The sequence below is a fragment of the Petromyzon marinus genome, chromosome 6 (genome assembly GCF_048934315.1).
Source record: "Petromyzon marinus isolate PM22_M1 ecotype Great Lakes invasive population chromosome 6, UKy_Petmar_22M1.pri1.0, whole genome shotgun sequence".
Classification (NCBI taxonomy): Eukaryota; Metazoa; Chordata; class Hyperoartia; order Petromyzontiformes; family Petromyzontidae; genus Petromyzon; species Petromyzon marinus.
Window position 1 is genome coordinate 16,176,027 of NC_133672.1, and position 22,550 is coordinate 16,198,576.

The 22,550-nt window shown below is 45.1% G+C and overlaps 2 protein-coding genes and 1 long non-coding RNA gene across 7 annotated transcripts in view; 1 reads left to right on the forward strand and 2 right to left on the reverse strand.

The window, feature by feature from the left end:
* Positions 1-2,772: 2,772 nt before the first annotated feature.
* LOC116939400 (peroxisomal coenzyme A diphosphatase NUDT7) lies at positions 2,773-22,412 on the forward strand. 5 transcript variants are annotated; one of them, XM_076065133.1, is made up of 6 exons: positions 2,773-3,537; positions 6,200-6,360; positions 6,489-6,647; positions 7,140-7,211; positions 14,070-14,129; positions 14,926-22,412. In XM_076065133.1, the coding sequence occupies exons 2-6, from the start codon at positions 6,202-6,204 to the stop codon at positions 14,932-14,934; spliced, it is 459 nt and encodes a 152-aa protein (XP_075921248.1). In that variant the 5' UTR covers positions 2,773-3,537; positions 6,200-6,201; the 3' UTR covers positions 14,935-22,412. The 5 variants fall into 5 exon arrangements, with proteins under 5 accessions (XP_075921248.1, XP_075921249.1, XP_032803572.1 ...); XM_076065134.1 differs by lacking the exon at positions 14,070-14,129 and having other exon boundaries at positions 2,777-3,537; XM_032947681.2 differs by lacking the exons at positions 14,070-14,129; positions 14,926-22,412 and having other exon boundaries at positions 2,780-3,685; positions 7,140-8,551.
* Positions 3,007-4,461, reverse strand: LOC142923991 (uncharacterized). Its single transcript, XR_012941114.1, has 2 exons — positions 3,776-4,461; positions 3,007-3,687 (listed from the first exon to the last, which is right to left on the reverse strand). It is a non-coding gene; the product is annotated as an uncharacterized LOC142923991 (long non-coding RNA).
* The window catches only part of PLB1 (phospholipase B1), a 40,796-nt gene continuing 26,802 nt past the window's right edge, over positions 8,557-22,550 (reverse strand). The window contains exons 22-44 of the mRNA XM_032948493.2: positions 22,096-22,147; positions 21,829-21,909; positions 21,652-21,717; positions 20,902-21,002; positions 20,510-20,591; positions 19,647-19,751; positions 18,740-18,835; positions 18,193-18,264; positions 18,025-18,078; positions 17,747-17,807; positions 17,560-17,618; positions 16,865-16,932; positions 16,701-16,744; positions 16,019-16,127; positions 14,253-14,304; positions 13,758-13,838; positions 13,060-13,125; positions 11,695-11,789; positions 11,131-11,212; positions 10,822-10,926; positions 10,593-10,688; positions 10,309-10,383; positions 8,557-9,604 (exon numbers count right to left, since the gene is read on the reverse strand). Of these exons, the coding sequence (XP_032804384.2) occupies positions 9,485-9,604; positions 10,309-10,383; positions 10,593-10,688; positions 10,822-10,926; positions 11,131-11,212; positions 11,695-11,789; positions 13,060-13,125; positions 13,758-13,838; positions 14,253-14,304; positions 16,019-16,127; positions 16,701-16,744; positions 16,865-16,932; positions 17,560-17,618; positions 17,747-17,807; positions 18,025-18,078; positions 18,193-18,264; positions 18,740-18,835; positions 19,647-19,751; positions 20,510-20,591; positions 20,902-21,002; positions 21,652-21,717; positions 21,829-21,909; positions 22,096-22,147 (1,822 nt within the window). The 3' untranslated portion in view covers positions 8,557-9,484. The remainder of the gene's footprint in view (positions 9,605-10,308; positions 10,384-10,592; positions 10,689-10,821; positions 10,927-11,130; positions 11,213-11,694; positions 11,790-13,059; positions 13,126-13,757; positions 13,839-14,252; positions 14,305-16,018; positions 16,128-16,700; positions 16,745-16,864; positions 16,933-17,559; positions 17,619-17,746; positions 17,808-18,024; positions 18,079-18,192; positions 18,265-18,739; positions 18,836-19,646; positions 19,752-20,509; positions 20,592-20,901; positions 21,003-21,651; positions 21,718-21,828; positions 21,910-22,095; positions 22,148-22,550) is intronic.

Below are 22,550 nucleotides of genomic sequence, written 5' to 3' on the forward strand. Positions count from 1 at the left end.
AAGACCCAAATATGAATTCCTGCAGTCACGAAAGCTTTAAATCAAGATTTAAATACAGCTTGATAAACCGTGGTAAAAAGTGTAAATATACTCTACTTAAAAAGCTATACATGACGTACTGAACCGTACACTGTGCCGTGCGTGGGTGTATACTCATTGTGTATTGTGAAATCGGGGTGATTAGCTTCCGTTTACAGCAATTTTCCATTTTAACATCAGCCACTGATAGATCCATAACGGTCCCGAAAAGTACACAATCCACACATAGTTTTGATCGCTCCGTCTCCGTGGTGGGTGTACTCTCGGAACGTTCCCTCTTGTGGCTGCAACTGCGTTGTTGAGTCTCGACGACCGGCCATCATCATCTGTTGATTCTATTCCATTGACGTGTCTTGCCCAAGCCCAATTACTTTATTGGCCAACATTGTTGGTGAAGTCTTGAGCCAAACAACACCAGCCAAGGACGTTAATCACCTTCTTTTCAGGAGTAAAGCATTCTGCCGATACCTGTAGTTATATTTTAACAAGAGTCAATCGCACTGTGAAGGTAGTGATGCAACCTGAAGTGTTTTTTTTAAGCTGTATCGCGTTTATAACTTCAGCACGCACCAAATGGCACTACGTTGAAATTTTACAGCTTTTAAAGTGTAATCTCAGGGTCGTGATGGGACTGTGAGCCAGACTGCTGAAATGACACTTTCAGAGAACATTTCACGAAAGAGGTTTATTGCATCCACCCAAAAGTACAGTGAGAGAAAAAAAGTATTTGATCCCCTGCTGATTTTGTACGTTTGCCCACTGACAAAGAAATGATCAGTCTATAATTTTAATGGTAGGTTTATTTGAACAGTGAGAGACAGAATAACAACAAAAAATCCAGAAAAACGCATGTCAAAAATGTTATAAATTGATATGCATTTTAATGAGGGAAATAAGTATTTGACCCCCTCTCAATCAAAGATTTTTGGCTCCCAGGCGTCTTTTATACAGGTAACGAGCTGAGATTACGAGCACACTCTTAAAGGGAGTGCTCCTAATCTCAGCTTGTTACCTGTATAAAAGACACCTGTCCACAGAAACAATCAATCAGATTCCAAACTCTCCACCATGGCCAAGACCAAAGAGCCTTCCAAGGATGCCAGGGACAAGATTGTAGACCTACACAAGGCTGGAATGGGCTACAAGACCATTGCCAAGCAGCTTGGTGAGAAGGTGACAACAGTTGGTGCGATTATTCGCAAATGGAAGAAACACAAAAGAACTGTCAATCTCCCTCGGCCTGGGGCTCCATGCAAGATCTCACCTCGTGGAGTTGCAATGATCATGAGAACGGTGAGGAATCAGCCCAAAACTACACGGGAGGATCTTGTCAATGATTAAGGCAGCTGGGACCATAGTCACCAAGAAAACAATTGGTAACACACTACGCCGTGAAGGACTGAAATCCTGCAGTGCCCGCAAGGTCCCCCTGCTCAAGAAAGCACATATACATGCCCGTCTTAAGTTTTCCAATGAACATCTGAATGATTCAGAGGACAACTGGGTGAAAGTGTTGTGGTCAGATGAGACCAAAATGGAGCTCTTTGGCATCAACTCAACTCGCCGTGTTTGGAGGAGGAGGAATGCTGCCTATGACCCCAAGAACACCATCCCCACCGTCAAACATGGAGGTGGAAACATTATGCTTTGGGGGTGTTTTTCTGCTAAGGGGATAGGACAACTTCACCGCATCAAAGGGACGATGGACAGGGCCATGTACCGTCAAATCTTGGTCGAGAACCTCCTTCCCTCAGCCAGGGCATTGAAAATGGGTCGTGGATGGCTATTCCAGCATGACAATGACCCAAAACACACGGCCAAGGCAACAAAGGAGTGGCTCAAGAAGAAGCACATGAAGGTCCTGGAGTGGCCTAGCAAGTCTCCAGACCTTAATCCCATAGAAAATCTGTGGAGGGAGCTGAAGGTTCGAGTTGCCAAACGTCAGCCTCGAAACTTGAATGACTTGGAGAAGATCTGCAAAGAGGAGTGGGACAAAATCCCTCCTGAAATGTGTGCAAACCTGGTGGCTAACTACAAGAAACGTCTGACCTCTGTGATTGCCAACAAGGGTTTTGCCACCAAGTACTAAGTCATGTTTTGCAGGGGGGTCAAATACTTATTTCCCTCATTAAAATCAATTTATAACACTTTTGACATGCGTTTTTCTGGATTTTTTTTATTGTTATTCTGTCCCTCACGGTTCAAATAAACCTACCATTAAAATTATAGACTGACCATTTCTTCGTCAGTGGGCAAACGTACAAAATCAGCAGGGGATCAAATACTTTTTCCCCTCATTGTAGCGTAATACAGCTGCAAATAACGATACAAAACTTGAGCGATAATAATGACAATATTATCCAACAATGACCTCAAGACTTTCATTTAAATGAAGGCCCTGCATTGGGATGGTTGCTATATTTCGTTAAAACAATACGCCCAAGAAAGTACTGTACTGGTATTTACGCAACTTGTGTGTACAGTCTACAGACAAAAAAACAGGAAAGTATGAGTTCGAACTATGTTACGTGTAGATAATGTATTGGACATGCCACGAGTGGGCAAGTTCATATGCCCCAAACATTCGTGTTTGAGGATGATGCATTGACACGTGTACTATTTAACACCAAGTTAGGGTCGGCTCCTGGGGAACGAGACAATTGTTATGCTGGACCAGAGACAATGCCAGTGAGCTTAATTAAACTTTACATCCACCTGGTCAATCCACTGCTGGATGAAGACCTCTCCGTGCCGATAAGATGGTTGTTGGTGGCCAGACCAAACCGAACTTCACCACGCTGGGCAGTGGCGGTTCATGTTGCACAACTTTGCTACACCGCCCTCTGCTGCACAAGCTGTGTGATTTCGCACTCCACACGGCACTCGTCTTCAGTGTAGATCCACGCACAGTTTGGGGGGGGGAAGGACAGGGTGAGTCGGACGGACAAGTGATGGTTTGCGAACACATTTTGAACGCGGTCACGCCGAGACGAGCTGCCTTTGCCTCCTCAACCAAGGCGAGGGTCAGGAACCGGATTAAAGGACTCAAATCCCTGAGCGGTTGCGTAGATGACGATGATGATAACGACGATGACCCTTGGCAACATGTTGGATCTCCCCCCCCCCCCACACACACAATGGATACGGCGCTTGGAGTCATTCACCCACCAGCGCAATTCCAGTGTAGTGCACGCACCGCACGCGCGATACATCTGTAACATCATCACCATCATCATCACCACCAACACCACCAACACCGTGCAGGCCGGCTGACGTGCGCCCACGCCAGGCCCGAACCCTCTGCAGCTGTGCGGGCTCCCGAGGGTGCGGAGTCCCCGGGACCCCTATCAGGAGTCCCCGGGACCCCTATCAGGAGTCCCCGGGACCCCTATCAGGAGTCCCCCCTCCTGGGGGAAGGGGGCGGGTGGGCGACTCCTGCGACTGGTCCGCGGCCCGAGGCGTCGCTCTTCGCTGCGACCTCGCTTCTACCCAGTCCCGGTGGGTTGGGGGGCCGCCAACCGCGGCGTTCGGGGACCCGGCGGCTCGACGAGGCCCGGACGAGGGCCCGGATGAGGCCGGGCCGCGCTCCCCGGCCCCGGCGGCTCGAGGAGGGCGTCCGGGACCACGTGCGGGGTTGTCACCAGAGGTCTGGTGACATCAGTTCGGCTTTATAGGAAGTTGTATAGATGTAATGTTAATGTTAAAACCCCACCACCACCACCACCCACCCACCCACCGAGATCTTGTGTGACGATGTGTTGAACTTTTATCACCGCTGCTGGCAACAGTCTTTGTAGACGTTCTGCGTCCATCCCGGATTTGGTGGCAACTTCCGTGTGCGATGTGCGCACTTCTTTAGGCCTCGGCGAGCAGAAAGGGAACTTTGTTTGTGTTCGGGGGCGATGGGGAGGAGGGTTACCAGTGGAGCCCAGCGGAGGACGTGGTGTGCAACAGATCACACAATGTGCACCGAATGTCCCGACGTAGATCCCGGCATAAGGAAGGAGGCGATGGCGCCAGAGCTCTTGAACTCGAGGTCGGAGTTTGACACCTTTGGAAGGGCGGGCGGGGGGGTAACAACAACAACTTGACGCATATCGTAGCAAGAGGAATACGTCTATAACTCACAGTGCCGGGAGAGAGCGAGAGAGAAAATGAATTTAGCAAAGTGCCGACTACACAGAGTGTCTTCTTGTTTCCTCTGATCGTTAAAAACAGAAAGAGTTAGAGATTCGAGAACTATCGTCGGGTGTATTGTCTTGCGCGAGCGGTGTGCTTATAGGTAACGGATCAAAGCAACGACTTTTAAATGTCACGGGGAATACTTTTTATGGGACGGGTAAGCAACTCTGCCCCAGGAGGAGCTGGCTAAGTTGGGGGGCGATTCGCCCCCCACCACCCAAACTCCTTAGAGCACGTGCACGTTATCATCTTAACGTGCACGTGGTGCTCCCGTTAGCCTAAGCACGTGCACGTTAAGATAACGAGCACGTGGTGCTGCCATTAGCCTAAGCACGTGCACGTTAAGATAACGAGCACGTGGTGCTGCCATTAGCCTAAGCACGTGCACGTTAAGATAACGAGCACGTGGTGCTGCCATTAGCCTAAGCACGTGCACGTTAAGGTAACGAGCACGTGGTGCTGCCATTAGCTTGAGCACGTGCACGTTAAGGTAACGAGCACGTGGTGCTGCCATTAGCCTAAGCACGTGCACGTTAAGGTAACGAGCACGTGGTGCTGCCATTAGCCTAAGCACGTGCACGTTATCATCTTAACGTGCACGTGGTGCTGCCATTAGCCTAAGCACGTGCACATTAGGATAACGAGCACGTGGTGCTGCCATTAGCTTGAGCACGTGCACGTTAAGATAACGAGCACGTGGTGCTGCCATTAGCCTAAGCACGTGCACGTTAAGATAACGAGCACGTGGTGCTGCCATTAGCCTAAGCACGTGCACGTTAAGGTAACGAGCACGTGGTGCTGCCATTAGCTTGAGCACGTGCACGTTATCTTAAAGGCGTTTTGTCAATCCGCCGCTGATATGAGGGCCTCCCTATTTCGTCCGGACCGTGGGGTGATTATTTGACCATTCTTGATCACGATGGTTCGTGCGGTTTGGTAAAGGGGCCGTCCATAAATGACGTCACGCATTTAGGGGAGGGGGGGTCAGACATTTGTGACGATGTGTGACGATGTGTGACAATGGGGGGGGGGGGGGGGGGAGGAGTTTGAGAAATGTGACGTTACATCAAAATGCGCAACTTTAAATAAATATAGACAACACGTTCTGCTTAATTAAATACACTTTTTAAATAAATGTCCTCTCCTACAACATCACAGTGCAGCGCCACATTAAATACGCACAATGACAATAGTTTAAAGCGATTTGAAGCATGTTTTATATATTTTTTTGGGGGGGGGGGGGGGCAGAGCTTTGTGACGTTATATTTTGAGGGGGGGGGTCTGACTTTTTGTGACGCCGTGTGACGAAGGTGGGGGGGGGGGGTCCAAAATCGCGTGACGTCATTTATGGACGGCCCCAAAGACAAGGATCATATACAATTAATGGGAGGGGGCAAAGACTTAACTATACTGTACAACGATTTATTAGGGTGCACTGCCTTCTGCTGGCCAAAGTGTGTGAATACTGCTAAACTCCCTCCCCCCACCCAGGATAACCTCACCGCGAGTCTTGAGGATTTTGATCTCAAGAGGGGTCTCTTGCTTTTGAACGGCAAATTCAATTCATGCCTATTTGGCATGTAGGAGTAAACTAGATAACGCAGAGAAAACTTGGAAGTTGTGGAAGTCCTGCCAGAAAATGGTTCCCAATGGTTATTGTTTCGGTCATAGAGAGTATTTGTGAAGTTTTTCCCCCCGCTTTGTCACAAATAAGGAGAGTTCAGCTGTCCTATAATGATTAAGCACTGATTACTAACTCGTCAATGAGCTTACTATTTACGTGCAACTTTGTATTTAATGGTGCTTCCATTAGCCTAATCACCATTTACCCCCTTGTTGAAATCGTAAAATATATTGTCAAAAAAAGGCTGCATCTCATTTAGTCATATCTTGAAATGTGGGGAGTGGTCTGTGGTGTCATACGAAACCTGTTGTTCTGGAAGAGCTCGGTTCATAACTCGCGTTTCTCTGCACCCAGAGATGTCACAGAGGCAGGAGCTGGTGAGCCGACTCAAGCAGCAGGACATGACTGGGAGGCTGTGGCCCTGGCTGGCCAAGCTTCCTCGGGCGTCCGTGCTTGTGCCGCTGTTTTTGTGGAACGGAGAGCCCCATGTGCTGCTCACTGTGCGCTCCGAGCAGGCGAGTCTCATTGACGTCGTGAATTATGGTGAAATAAAATCGATCGGTCACACGGTGCGGGCAGGCCGTCATCCATTGGTGGATTGACAACAATTATACCTGGACTGTACTTTTCCCTCTCTGCCCAGCTGCGAACAAATAAAGGAGAGGTTTGTTTCCCGGGAGGGAAGCAAGACCCGCAGGACCAGGATGAGATAGCCACAGCTTTGCGGGAGGCGCAGGAGGAGATCGGACTTGCCCCTGATCAGGTCGAGGTGGTGTGCCAGTTCGTGCCCATCATCAACTTGGTACCACACTCACTGCTTGACTTGCTTTCAGCAGGTCCTTTAAATGTAGTAAAAAAAAATGCTCACTGGTCTGTTTTTATCACAAAACAGTGTCCTATTTCTTACTTCAAGTTTACCTACATTTTCATATTTTGAAATTGATTGCTTTATATTTGAAAAATTATGGTTACAATATTTGTTAGAATTTAAAAGATGTAGCCCATTTCATTGTCCAATAGCAATGCAGAAGGCTATCGTGTAAAAATAAAAATATTTTGTCTGGAAATGACCCATAATTCTATTATGAATAATTGCTCACGAAAGCCTCGGTGTTAATTTTGCTTAAATTTGAATTTAATGTACTCCATTGCCTAAACTCTTCTGCAATTTACATAAGTTAAGAAAATGTTTGCATATGCCAGGTTTTGATCACAATAAGACATTCATAATATTGAAAAAAAAATGTCTCCTCAAAACATTTTCATAACAGAACCGGTGCACGTTGTGTTCCAGAGGGGCTTAATGGTCACCCCGGTGGTAGGATTCGTGCCATCGGACTTTGAACCGAAGCCCAACCCGGATGAAGTGAGTGCCATATTCCACATGCCGCTGGCTCACTTTTTGAGCCCCATCAACCACAGCGACCGTATGTTCACCATGCCAGGAGGCTCCACATTTAACATCCACTACTTCACCTATCAGGAAGCGAAGAGCGGTGAGGCTGAGGGTCCTTCTTATGAGATTTGGGGCCTGACTTCCATCATTTGCATCGTGGTTGCCACCATCGTCCTTGGCCGAGCGCCTGAATTCCCGGTGAATTTCGACGTTTCAAATCCCCAAGGTTTTATGGAGCAGTATCTGAATGATAGAATGATCCCCAATAAGCTTTGAGAGCATTAGCCTGATGCTGAAGCCATAATCATCTGAAAACATGAAGCTGATCATATCTTGTAAAACGGTGTACAGCAATCCCTTGCCAACCATTGTTTCGAGTATCCACGCATAATATTATTTTGACCGTTTTTTGCCAACCACGGTTTGGTTTTTCGTTTCCCGTGACCTGAAATCTTCAGCCGTGTTCAAGCATCTGCCACCGAGGGCGCTGTAATACTATAAAAATCGTACACCTGACGAATCAAGTTTAAGATCGATGATCCCATCGCAGTCCGCTTTTATTGTACCACGGCTGCATCAAGCACGTGTACCCATACTTGTCCACTTACAGTACTTGTCCACGTCGTTCAGTGTTGTGCAGCAGTCGTCAAAGCGTAGGAGCACTGTAATTTATACCTCATGAAAGTGTACCAACAATTTTTGCCCCGAAGCATGGCCCCCTAAGCGTCGAGCTGGTGGTGAAGGTGAGCGTAATGTGAAGAGGGCCAGGAAAGTGATTTGTCTTCAGAGAAAAAAAGATATTAGTCTTGCCAACCACGGTTTTGCCAACCAGGGGGGTTTTCAGGAACCTAACCACCGTGGTTCGTGAGGATTTGCAGTATATATTGTTTGAAATAGGTTGAATTGGCTCAAAGCACAAGCTCTTTAACTCTAAGCAGACCAACTCTGGATTTTACAGGCCCTTTGTTATAAGACCACCTTTTTACCCATGAAGACACCCACCCCTTCTGAAGAATTTAAGAACACTTCCCTTGTGTTTACTGTCTCTTCAAACATTTTTTTACTGATCCACGTCCATTATTTTGTATATATACACTGCATACTCAATATACAGTATATATTATAAAGTTAATAATGTACCAGTGGCAGTACTTTTTATGTAAAACATGTATACACAAAATGGAAGCGGAACAATAAAGAAACATGTAATAATACTTCTAATTGTTAAATGAGCATTGTGCATTGAATATTGTGTGAACAGTGACTTGGATAACTGTTAAAATACTTTATTAAAATATGGAATCATTTTACTTCAGTCGTTTATTTATTTTATTGTAAAAGCAAACAATCAAATGACATTCAAAATCTTTACATTCAAATACTACCCGTCATCTGGCATCTACCCCCCCCCCATCACTGACCAATCAGAATGCTTCCCAGTGTCAAGCGATCATCTATGATGCATAATTTCCCCACGACCGGCCATCTGGCGTCTGCCCTTCATTACTGACCAATCGGCATGCTCTCCAGCGTCAAGCGATCATCTATGATGCTTAATTTTCCCCAGTGTCGATCCGTAATCACCGAAGGTCACGTGGCCAACGCCGTTTAACCCTCGATTAGCCGGATTCGAATTTCCCGACAAAAATACTGGACCAATCGACGTGTTCAGCACAGGCGCGCGTGGCGGTTGGTGGAAGGGTCACGTGTGTGAAGTGGAAAATGCAATGTTTTGAGTGGATAGCTGCCCATGTGCTTGTAAAATTGTAAAGGGCCGATGTGATGATCCCCAGTGTCAGCCCTATAGTGCTTACTGGCGAATAGTGTGCTGATTGTTAGGTGTGTGTAAAGTGTGAGTTGCCTCTGGTGAGTGTTAGGTGTATGTTTGGTGAGTATCCAGTGAATGGTGAGTGTCTGATGAGGGCTGTGTGAAATGAGTGGAGAGTGATACATGTGAGTTTCTGGTGGGTGGTATCAGGTGACTGGTTAGGGTGCGGTGAGAGTGCTTGGTGATACATGATCAGCTTTATTACAAAGTACCGCTGTACGTAGTGTCGCCAGCGAACATAGTACATTATGTATGTGACACGTGTGTTAACACAGTTCGGAAAACTTAATTTTGTAATTTCCAACATAGTACAATATGAAAGGGTCCCTGCATTAGTGACATTTATCGAACATCAAAAATGCACAGCCATGCTACTGCTCAAAGGAGCATTTCTGTTCTTCAGAGTATGTCTTCTTTAACTCATGGACTTGAACAGACAGATGAGGCAGCTTGCCAGTGTTAGGCTGCCCAAGGCCGTCAGCTGCATGCCATCTGATTTTGTTGACGGTCCCTCTGTGAACAGGTATGGCTGGTCCTGCAGGCACAAGGACAAACCATTTGCAAGTACATTAATGTTGGTGTGTTATATACAGTAAAACCTTGCATTGCGAGTAACTTGGTCTGCGAGTGTTTTGCAAGACGAGCAAATTTTTTAAAATAAATATTAATTTGATAAACGAGCGAGGGTCTTAGCAATACGAGTAGCATGTATACGCTTTGTCTGCCGAACGTCACGTGATCACAACTGATAAACGAGTGCTTTGATATACGAGTGCTTTGGATTACAAACACGTTTCCGGAACGAATTATGCTCGCAATCCAAGGTTTTACTGTATACGTTATTGATCCTGAAGTGATTCAGCTGCATTTTTAAACTAAATAAATACAAATCCTTATATAAACTATGCATGTAAGGATTCGGACACAAGCTTTCCCTCGTGTACACTTGGCTATTGAACCATTTCTGTGACGTTGCATTGTAGTTGTGTCCTTGTGAAGGGCATCGAGAACAATTTGTTGGAGAAAAAAATGGTACCAGACCATGAACCCACGTGCTCATGGTCACCGCCAGGGGGCAGTCATCGTTGCGAGTTGCCACTTTTCACTTTTATGAGTCCCGAACACCTATGAGCAGTTCCAGTACTGAGTACCTTCACATGTGTTCATAATCACGACTGCCTTAGCTCACACTTGAAGGTGCAGTGTACTTAATCTCGTTGATTTAGCGCAATGTATCACCTTTGTAGGGCATTTCAGCTTTTTCCTGCTTGTTCTAAAGTCGTTGTACGTTTGCTTCTTACCCACGGGCTCCAGCTGAATAACAGGACGATAATCACAATATATTTTAGTTTGTTCCATCACACCAAATAGTACAGGTATTGTAATGCTATAGTACTTATAAGAACACGTATATATAAGCATGTAATGTACACAGAACGTGTATGTTTCATGATCAAAACGTATCGTGGTGTGTTGTGTGTGCCATGGTAAGATGGTTTAGTTTCGAACTACAGTAAACTCACCATGTTGTTCCAAACAGCAATGGCCATCTCAGCCTGCCCCTTCTCGCTGAAATGGAAGCAATCCCTGGAGAAGTAGCTCAGGTCTGGTTCATTGAGCTGTGATTGGAGGAGAGCACAGGGGTTACACAGTGCTGTCAAGAGGACATCCGTGAATAGATCGAGTGGTTTGCCCATTTGCATGATGTTCACAAGGAGTTGGTGAAAGTGAATGTGACCCTTGGGCACCAACCTCGTCCAGTGGAAGGAAGGTGTTTCGGAAGAAGGGCTGCAGAACGATGGTGAAGTCATCACGGTCGGAGTACTTGCCGCTGGCAATCAGATCGCTGGTTTTTGTCTACAAAGGCACAGTGACATCACAGTTCACCATTGCCATCTTACGTTTTTTAAGTGCACAGAAGCCAACAGATTCCGGGCCTTAACGTGCTTGGTACTCATATTCTTGGTTCTTTCGGTAAAGGCACGTAGATAGACAACAACAAAAATATTAAATAAATTGAAAATAATAAAAGCAAAAAAACACAAAAAATTAAAATAGTACCTGGTACTCCCTGTTGACGATGACCATTTCTTCTAGCTCCTTAGAATATTCTCCAGGATTTATGAAACATGGGCAAAGTAACCTGTACGATAACAAAAATATATTTCGTTGAATAGTTTTCATAATGTTTACTTAAATACAAAAATACAAATGAATACATCTTACGTTTGTTGCTACCTAAAATAAATAGTGCAATGCAGTGTATGCCATTCTTTATTTTGATAGACAGTTAAAATAAGATGATTCTTCCTGTCTGTAAATACGATGGTTGATATAATAAGAAAAAGACATGTCAGGATTATTAAAATCATCAACTACTGGCACTAGCCAGTATCGCATGATTTCTATTTCCAAAGGAAAATAAATTGGACCTCCGGTGAGGGCAGTAAACACAGGCACAGAACAGAATTATTGAATTCGCAATCATGATCGAGATCCATGTGCAGATAGCCCCTTTAGGTGTCCACTGCACATTTCGAATTCCCTATACGAATTGGAAATTCGCCAAAATAATTGGACCATTTGGAGTGGTGTTATTCAGTTTCAAATGTATGTCGTGTGGACCTCGGATTCTTGGTGCAGCCGTAAGCACTGGACACGAGTCTCCGCAGCCCTTTGATCTCCAGGATCTCCACCAAGTTCACAAACACCCGCGGCACCTGTGCACACACGCCGCTTTATACGTGACCCATGATTCTGGTGACACTGTTGCTCGATGTCACGCCACGGTAGTTGACCGTGAAATAATATTGAGAGTGTTTTTCATTTTTAAACTGCAGTTAAATGGATTGTAGTTACATTGAAGACCAAATCTTACGGTGACAAATGTTCAGTAAAAACTCGAGCAAACAAAATGTAACGTAGAATTGTATTTGTTCACTTGAATATCCCGACTTATAAGTGTGCAGATACCCGAGCCTGAACCAAATGGTGCTTGCGTTTTGTTAAGGAAACCGTGTGCACAGTAGCCGATACTGCAATAGCAACTTCCATAATTAGATTCAGCCATAATCAGTCGATTGTTGGAGGACGACGTCCAAGCCCACACCCATCTCCTTTCGGTAAATTAGTTGCTTTTCATTATCACGTTCAGTTTTCCAATACACTCTCAGCTGCCCTCATAAACAGGTCCCTGCAGGGTGGGCTGGTAGGAACATTGGAATTTTGCGCAATTTTATTTTTACACCCCAACAGCACGAGATTTCACTTCGTTAAAGTATTGAAAGGGGACGGACGGACGGACACATTAATCTATTGCAGGCTGGTACACTCAGTTTACAACTTCGTTCCTACCAGTATAATTTCTCATATATACTCTGATGTGTTTTACAGTTGTATTCTTAGCGAATTTGTACATTAACTTTTTTGTTTCTGTCATACGTATCTTGAGCCCAACTTTGCAGCCTTCTTTATTGAGGTTTCCAATCACAATTTGTTGTTATTATGATTGTATGTTTGTCAAATCTGAGACAGTTAATACTTTCTCCATTTGTCTGTGCTTTTATATTTCAATCAAATTTTTCGGGAACTATCACTTCAAATGTCGCTGTGAATAACTTTGGTGAGAGCTGATCTCCTCGGCCGACTCACCTTATGATTATATGTTTTAGTATAACTATTAAGTTATCGTAAATAGCTTTTGATCCTTTCTATTTTTTAAAAAAGAGGTCTCGGTTTGTGAGAGCTTGGATGATTAAAAAAAATAAAAGCTAGACATGGAATAGTTATTAATTAGTATTTTCCATAACCTGACACTATGTCATCAATGGTAACACATCTTTCCTAAAATCTAGATTGTCCGTTATTTTGCTCCCAACTGTTACTACAGTATATATATGCACGTGCAAGACAGCTGTAAAATACAAACATGGTAAATTTGGCTGCATTATGGAATGTGAATCTGCCGTTCCAAGGAACTTGGTGATGTACCTTTTCATACAGAATGTCCAGGGCTGCAGAGATGTGATTTACAAACTTGTCAGCTGAACTTTCTTCCTGTTGGAACAAATATTAGATTTAGGGCCACTGAAAAGTAACTTTCAATATACACCACTGTAAAATAATAACTATATTCCCAGGACATTATTGTAGAATTATAACTATGATAATTCATGTAACTTTCATTTGCACATGTTTATTGGGATTACCTTTGCATCAATTCCCCTGGAAATGTAGTTACGTTTACATTTACAGTGTCTGGAGAAGCAGTTATAAATGTCATAAATAGGAGTTGTATTGTAAAAATATGTGAAAATATATAACTATATCGCAATGAATTGCCAAATGGCAAAGGGAGTAAGCACATTGCTGTGGAGTGGAAAACCCTCGCCAAATGTTTTAGAAAGCGGACCGAATTAGGAGTGTGTGAAGTGAGCACTTTCAATCAGGCGGGCAGATAAGCTACAGCGGAACCTGGCGTGACATATTGAAATAACTCAATTGGGATTGCATATAGCAGTCACTACCCCCTGCTGGCAGACTAATGCCCACGTGCAGGCTGGTACTGAGCTGCCTTGTCCCGGCACAAGGACAGCTGCTATCAGGGCATCCTATCGGCTAAAATAAAAAATGTGCACTCTGACATGTTTTGTTCTATTATGGGCACAAATGCAAGGATCAATGATTACCTTGGCGAGGCAGTACTGACATAAGTCGTTCCCACCGATGAAGATCGTCACCAGCTTCCAGTCATTGTTGAAGTTAATTTTCTGATTTTCGGTGAAAAAAAACATCAACAGGAAGCAGCATTACACTTCACTTGCTTTGAACGCAAGCAATTAATAAATCAATTCAAGTATGATAACACGCCATAATCGGCAAAAAAGCTGAGATGCAAGTGGGGATTATGGCACTGAGAAAATTTAAATGAGTTAAACTAAACAGAAATGTTTTTAGTCTGGTCTTAAAAACACCGAATGTCACGGCTGATCTGACTTCAGGTGGCAGAGACTGTCCCAGACCATTTCCTACTGCAGCAGATGAGCGTGGATTCCGCGGTGGTACGTATGGGTGGATGGCATGGCTCAGCTAAGTTGGTTGACCAGTTGTCTTTGCTATTAAACCAAGGACCTCGGACTGTGTAGCTTTGCAGCTGCTACAGCAGAAAACACAGACACACTCACTTGGTCATTGCTCATGCGGGTCACCAGTTCTTGTGCTTGCCCAGTTAGGTTCCTGCCGTGGCAGAACGTGCAAGGATCAATGCAATGCCACGGGCGGTGAAACTATCAGCAACAGTTCCACACATACACAGCTTAAATAAGCCTTTAAATGTTATTTTCTCCACAATGAAAGCATTTTTTGTGTGAAGTATTTGATTGTGCGAATAGCTTTGAAAATCGGTATGCAGTAAGAGGGGTTTTAAAATTGGCAGCCTGCTGCTTAGGGGCCGTCCATAAATGACGTCACGCGATTTTGGACGATTTTTGACCCCCATCCCCTTCGTCACACGACGTCACAAAAAGTCAGACCCCCCCTCAAATATGACGTCACATAGCTCTGCCCCCCCCCTCCCCAAAAAATAAAACATGCTTCAAATCGCTTTAAACTATTGTCATTGTAGTGCGTATTTAATGTGGCGCTGCACTCTGATGTTGTAGGAGAAAACATTTATTAAAAAGTATATATAATTAAGTAGAACGTGTTGTCTATATTTAAAGTTGCGCATTTTGATGTGACGTCACATTTCTCAACCCCCCCCCCCCATCACAAATGTCTGACCCCCCCTCCCCCCCTAGGTGCGTGACGTCATTTATGGACGGCCCCTTATGTATGTATTTTTCACTTCTTCCACAGTGTTGGTAGCCAACCGAGCTAATCGGAGGTGTGGTGGAAGGACATCAAACTCCACCGGTCGGGCTGGCAAGTATGGTTACGAATAGTTGCTCCCACCCCAGTGACGGATTAAGCTAGTGCGGGGCCTGTAGCAAATGTTATAAAGGGGCCCTAAAAAAAACGTTAATATTAAAACACCAATTTTTTTACTTGCATGGTAAAGCAATTGTATTTGTTCATTTGCTATACAACCAGATAATACGAGAAATCGCTACCCTTAAACACCCAGTCGTTCATAAAAGTTGAAGGCAGTGTAGTACTATAGTAATAGAGCAAGTGCAGAATCACTGAACCGGAATTGATAGCTTGAAAGCATTTAGCGCGGGGCCCTTGAAAGTGCGGGGCCCGTAGCTCCACGTGTAGCTACTGTTGCTCCACGTGTAGCTACTGTTGCTCCACGTGTAGCTACCGTTGCTCCACGTGTAGCTACCGTTGCTCCACGTGTAGCTACCGTTGCTCCACGTGTAGCAACCGTTGCTCCACGTGTAGCAACCGTTGCTCCACGTGTAGCTACCGTTGCTCCACGTGTAGCTACCGTTGCTCCACGTGTAGCTACCGTTGCTCCACGTGTAGCTACCGTTGCTCCACGTGTAGCTACCGTTGCTCCACGTGTAGCTACCGTTGCTCCACGTGTAGCTACCGTTGCTCCACGTGTAGCTACCGTTGCTCCACGTGTAGCTACTGTTGCTCCTCGGGTAATCCGGCACAGCTCTCACCTCCCAAGTACGGTTGACGAATACCGTATTCTTTGGTTCTTTCGGTAAAGTCCCGTAGTTAGAAATAAAATAAAATATTTTTATTTCTAAAAATATTTTATAAAATAAACTACGTGGCTTTTTTCGGTAAAGTCACGTAAAATATTAAATTTTCTTTTTCTACCAACGTGACTTTACCGAAAGAACCAAAGAGTATGGATTCCTGCGGTCACGAAAGCTTCAAATCAAGACGTTTGATGAATCTCAATCCACGGGATAATGCAGTTTAAGCTCTAACTAATTATCGCAGGTGCAATCCCCGGTCGCGAGGTGGCGATCGCGAGGTGTGGGCGAGTCACCGTGCGCGAGCTCCCGGCACGGCGACGTTGAACCGCGCGTTCGGAGAGTCCTTGCTGCCGATGCCCTCCGAGAAGCCGTACAGGTCGGGGTTGAACTTCTTCAGGATGTCTGCGTCGCGTGACAGGACAGCGAAAGAGCGTGACAGGGCATCGTCAGGTGATGGATCTCTGGACGGGCAACGATTCAGTCTGCGCTCTCATTCCCCCGCACCTCCGATTAGCACGATTGACTACGTGCGGTGGGAAAGAAGTTCAACAACATACGCGCACACGTATAATTGAAATGTCATCTCTGGCTGTCAAAGTGCTCCATTTCAAATGGTGAGCAAGTTGTGGAAATTACATATTACTTTGGCAGGAACCACTTTAGAGATGGATAATTCAAATCGGCTTGTGTGCAGGAGCTTAATGGACTGAGTTGCAGTATTGCGAGACTAAGAGATGGTGACAGAATGGGGAGACCTTTCTTCCAGCGGCTGATCATGATTACAGCAGGGTCCAGTCTGTCCGTACGACAACCACAGCTGCATTCCTCATGAAGTGAAACTCACTTTTTTCAAACCCAGATTCAACCGCCCCCCCCCCCCGATCGGCATTGTGTATGGAACGCATCGCTAACATCCCTACTTGGCCGGATGTGGTGCAAATTATTTTGCGCGGAAAAAATCTCGGCGTTACTCACTTGCAAGAGTAGTGATCGTGCTGAGAGTTTCATCTCCTCCAACACTGTGTGAGGGATCAAATAAAAAACAATTATGAAAGATGACCGACTTTCCCCGGCAGGCATAATTCATAATCGCGGTAATGTTCAGTCGTGCGCGTTGTTCCTTTCGTGGCCCAACTCACCTCCAAGACACCCCTCTCCACTGGGTGGTAACGTTGCTAAAATAGTCAGCCCTGGCTCCATTGGCAGCCTGTGGACAATTATCACAGGGAACTGCGTTCAATCGGATGGGAGGTAGTAACCCCGTGCAGCCCAACAATGCTCACACAGACTGTAACTTGTCGAGTACATATCAGTCGCATGTTCCTTCACTCACGAGCTCTGCCAACAATGAAACGGCAGGGCCTTTGATCAACCGACGAGATTGGGTGTCATATACAAAGCGATCGTTGCTCATCACCAAAATGTGGCAGACTGAGGAATGTTGAATGACAATTTTTAAGCGTGTGATTCGCGGCACGCAATATGCGTGCTTGTGCCTTAGCATCGGGATAAAAAAATATATATACGGAAGCACTTCGGCAAACAGTCTTAAGACATCGGTTTTTCCGAATTGCCCTGAGATGCATCGAAACCTTCGACAACTCGCTGTTTGTGCCCAACTTAGAAAGTGAAGGCACGGTGTTAAAGTACAGTGCTGAAAAGTGTTGCTGACTTGCGTGGCATTTAATGATGCACGTGCACGGCTTTTTAGTTCAAAAGATGCATTTAAAATTCAGAAGGCATGCGTACAGCTGTCAGCTCAATGTGCACTCTGAGCGATTCATGACCAAATATGTTTGGAGCCGTGCCATCGGGAATTGTGCCGTCCCCTTACCGTCAGAGAGTCGCCGAGCGCCGCAATGACCTTGATGTCTGCTGGCCTCAGGGTGTGCACTGGATGAGGATTGAGGGTTGGAAGCAGAGACAGCACTCGAATCAAGAATCTCTGCCGTCACCAACCAAAATCGAAGTTGGTTTACATCCGGGCGAGCACAGGCGTTGCGTGTGATCTGCCATCTCACCAGAAGTGGGGACAGTGCTTGATGGACTTATATCGGTGCAGGAGAAATCGCTTCCCCAGTCCTGCAATGAGAGCAAAGTCATTCCTGAAGATACATTGTTTAACATGTGCATTTTTAAGTTTCAAAATAAGCCAAAGACAGACATTTTTAAGCATGATATTACCACAAAGCACAATATCTATTTGAGAAAATATATTGTGATAAAATAATATTTAAAAAATATTTGTTTTTTTTCATATATGGGGAGTTAAACGATTAGTCTTGATATCATATCTCACCTTTTTCTTGTAATTGTAGTTGCTGTTCTTGTAAGTATGTAGGTATGGTTCTTTCTGCAAAAATCAATATTCGCTGTCTATGAATTTTCAACACACTGTTGCAATAATGAAAGGCAATGACAGTGGCATTAAATGTGGAGGTATGTGGTGGTGGTGGTGTTATAGTACCTCTGTGGGACAGCGGATGGGCAGGTCAGCCACAAAGTCCTGATCGGTGGTTTTCTTTCCCACTGGCTCCAGCTGCAAACCAGCAAGTAAGGTCACACTTGCCTTAAATCATTATCTCACCATCCTTTAACATCAGCTATTCTTGTGGGTAAGGCAATGTGCTATATCTCCAACAGAGTTGACCTGAGGTTGAGACAGATCAGATGTATTTTAGGTTTGCAATGCACTTGGGCGTTGCAAGCTAAGTTCCAAATGGTGTTGTTTTGGAAGACTTTCAACCCAAACAGGTGTTATCTGATTCTTTCTGTTGATGATTTCACAACATAAGATAAGCACAACACCTATAGGTTGAGTACTACTTTGCCTTAAATAGAGGTGAGTGATTAGGTAACGGGTTTCCAATCCTTTATTGTCTCATAAACAAAGGGCATAAACAAAAAACATGTGTTAGTAACCATGAAACATCCACGTCTCACAGACACGAAAGGTAATTTCATCTATCGCACAGCCGCAGTATATTACCGGCCTTGAGGTCACAGTGCCGTACCATGTTATTCCAGAGGGCCTTGGCAGACAGAGCATGGGCCTTCTCACCAAAGTGGAAGCAGTCCGGAGAGAAGAACGAAGGGTCTGGTTTCCCTAGCTGCACACCAGCAAGACGTGTGCAGAACAAAGAGGGCAACAGCACGAACCTGGGTCACCCTCTCCCTGCATGCTGTTCACCACCTTCGCAGGCGCGTGATGAAACAACCCCAGCATTGATTTGCCGTTTTTTTTGTTGTTGTCGCGATTCGGGGGCAAGGATTACATCTTGTGTATCGGTTTATACCAACTCGTATTGTTTCTCGGTCTTTTGTTTAATTTGTAAAAGATTTGTTTGCTCAGTTAACCGAAACGGAACGCTAGCACATTATTTACATCAATCGTACAAAATGTGAATCTCACTCATGTTTCGATGCATGTGTTGTAAGCGTAAGATTTAATATTAATATGACGAATGCATGCCTTCATACATGCCTATGACAAAACATCTGTTGCAATGTAATATAACTTATTTAGATTATGGACACATAGAGGTATATTTTGTTGTCTGTGACCGAATAACATTGCCATTGGAAGGCGTGTGCTGTGCAGGTGGGCGATGTGTAATGGTTATCAAACTCTGCTACAAACTCGAAAACCCGAGTTCAATTCCCGGCCATGATTAACATCAATGATCAAATTTCCCAACCGGTCCTGAGTATCCCTTTGGTTGATTCAGCCTTGCATTAGTAGCTGGCGTGGCGTGATCAACGTCAGCACCGCGGAGAGCAAAGTCTTATGGGCACGGTACTAGCCGCACCATCTTCCCGTGTGCTCTTCGAGCCTTCACAGGCGTTCGCTCGCGGCACTTGCCCCCCCCCGACAGGGAGGAGCACATATGTCATTGCACTGTGCTGGTGTACTGAGCTGACCGAATCGAGGGGCATGGTGAGGTTGCGCAGGAAGGGCTGCAGCACCACCGTGAAGTCATCCCTCGTGTCGTAGCGCCCGCTCTCTATCAGATCCTGCTGTCGTTGCTGCATGAGGAAGACAGCACATGCCAGCAGCTTGTCATGATCATCATCATCATCGCCATTCTTGTTACTAATCATAATCATCATTGTTGTTGCCTTCAACATCATCATCTTATTTCATGAGCAAGAAAGTACATCTATGAACGCGCGAGTCTTATAACCGAGGTTATTACGAGTGCCACAATTCAAAACACAGGTTTTCGTATAGATTTATTAGGTTACGAATTTAACTATGTCTAGCGATAGTCCAGTATTTAAATCTCTTTGCGCATTGGGACGAAGTTGGATCGTGACTTTAACGAGTCAGTTGCATATCGTCAAAAAAAAACTGGCTCCAACGCCACTTAACCCCAGAGAATTGCACAGCTGCCGGTAACGGAGATATCAGCGGGCATTTGTTTTCTCCAACTATCACACAATACGACAAACGTTCGTCCACATGTGGATTGAGCCGAATGTGTGCACAATATTTAACCAGCGGGAGGCTGTCATTGTGTAAGCTGGAAAACTGTTGCCACCGTTGTGTCCAGCAAACTATTGGTTTAATGCTCGCATTGAGAAAAAAAAAACATTGGAAAAATGTTTCTATTTGCATTGAGCGGTACATTATTTTTTTTGTGTGCAGCTTAGCATTTCTGCTGTGTGAGGATTTAGCGGACGTGTGCGTTTTTTTTATCATTTGACTTGTGCGCCAACTTGAGCGCTGACATATGTGTTCATGAATGTGTTTGCCGTGGATTTTGGAGACTCCGCAGCAGTACCTGGTATGCCCGGTTGAGTGTGATGAGGTAGTCAAGCTCGCTGGAGCCCTCGGAGAGATCCACCACGCAATCACACAGCTCCCTGCGGGGACACATGCACCCTGAGCCTCGCTTGGGAGTCGCGGCGCCGTGCAGCAAGAACAAATGCTCCAACCGCAAGCCCTCTTTGCGGAACTTTGAAGCTCTTATTACAATTGTCGTCATAAACAAACGTTCAAGGGTGGTTCAAACGGTCGCTGAGCAGCACACATTTCTGTTGGCGGTCTTGAGCAAGTTGTGAAAAATTCCACATTCTTCAAGCATCGTCTCCCTGTATGAAGAACGCAGTAAAACGCGTTGGGGGTTTGATTTGGTTCTTGTCTGCCATGCATCAATGGTGTCTCCCCACGCACCTGAGGATGATTCGGGGGCAATCGTTGCCATTGTCATTATATAGCCCTCGCAGGGGCTCAATGTACAGCATCTCCATGAGGTTCACGAATGCCCGGGGCACCTGCAGCACACACACAGTGAAATATTTCCATGCTGCCCTACACTTCTGGACGTTGGACATGTAACATGGCGACGGCTTAGAGAGGCCATCATCCAGCAGCGGATTAATCATGCAGTGTTCTTCATTGCAGGCCCTGCGGGGGCACTGGCGGACCCCTGGTGGCCTTTAGTGTGACCCCTGACGTGCAGCCGCTGAAAATACACAAATCGTGAAAACAACCCCTTGTAGGCGGTGGGGCGGCCCTCACACCGATGTCTTATCAGCGGGAAGTGGACCCCTCTCTGAAAATTAGCGACGAACGCCGTGGGCATGTGTACGTCGCCCACCCTAATAATTATTACTGTGGGTGTAATGAGCACAGGGAGACTACATGCTGTCTGCTTCCCAGTGGACGCTTAGGATCACCCGACGTCATTCGCAAGACGAGACCATTGTGTGCCAGCATCAGAGTCTGAATGTTCAGAGTAAAAAATTTACCCACAAATGACTCAATTTGGAATATGCATATAGCATTAATCGCCCCTCTACTGGCAGAATCACCCCCCAGGTTACTCTTGCAATTGAGATTAACGTTGACTCTTGGTTCTCACCCAGATAAATAAAAATAAACTTAAATCTTAACGATGGGGTGCCAGTGTGAGCTCCGTACCTCTGCATGCAGGATGTCGAGGGCTTCGCTGATGTACGTTATGTAGTTGTCGGCGGAGTGGTAGGGCTGTTGACATCCACACAATTTAGATGTCCAGATCAGTGTCACGTTTTAAATGTAAACATGCGATTTTTGTGTTTAGATTGGTCCACGTGTTTTCGTGTAACTGGGGCAAACCTTGTTTGAGCAGTATCCGCAGAGGTCATTTCCACCAATGAACAATGTGATGATCTTCCAGTCATTATTGAAATCTATTCTCTGCAAAAAAAAAAAACAAGAGTACAATTATAAACTGCCAACTTAAGCATGTAATGTTCTATGGCCAGTTTTAAATTACTTCAATGTTACAGTAGTTGCATGTGGAGCCATTATTAATGGATACACAGTCGTTTCTATTCGGCAAAAGGCAAGGTCACTGTCAGCATTGTGTGCTCCGTTTCATACCTTATCGTTTTTCATGATGTCCACAAGCTTACGGATCTGCTTTGGCATATCGCTGCAAAAATAATGAACACAAGCAATTAATGGTTTTAACACTTTTATCTCTATATACCCTATTTGTATGGAAATATGTAAAGTATAACAAGCAAATCATTTTCAACGAATGTACCTAAGAACATGTAGATAATTTTACATGTGCCTCATCTACCAACCATTTTTAAGTAGTGGTAGACTCTTGCCATGATTTGGGATATGTCATTTAAGTGCTGTTCAATTACACGCAAATTGTTATTTTTATTAAATGATTGTACTCTGTTGTATTTTATTGCTTTTATCATTTTGTTAACTCAATTCACTCTCACAAATGAGACGATCCTGGTCTCTTGAGTTCTCAAATGGTTATACAGCACATAGAACCTTAAACAGTTAGACCTCGTCAAGGAGAGGCCATGGTAAGG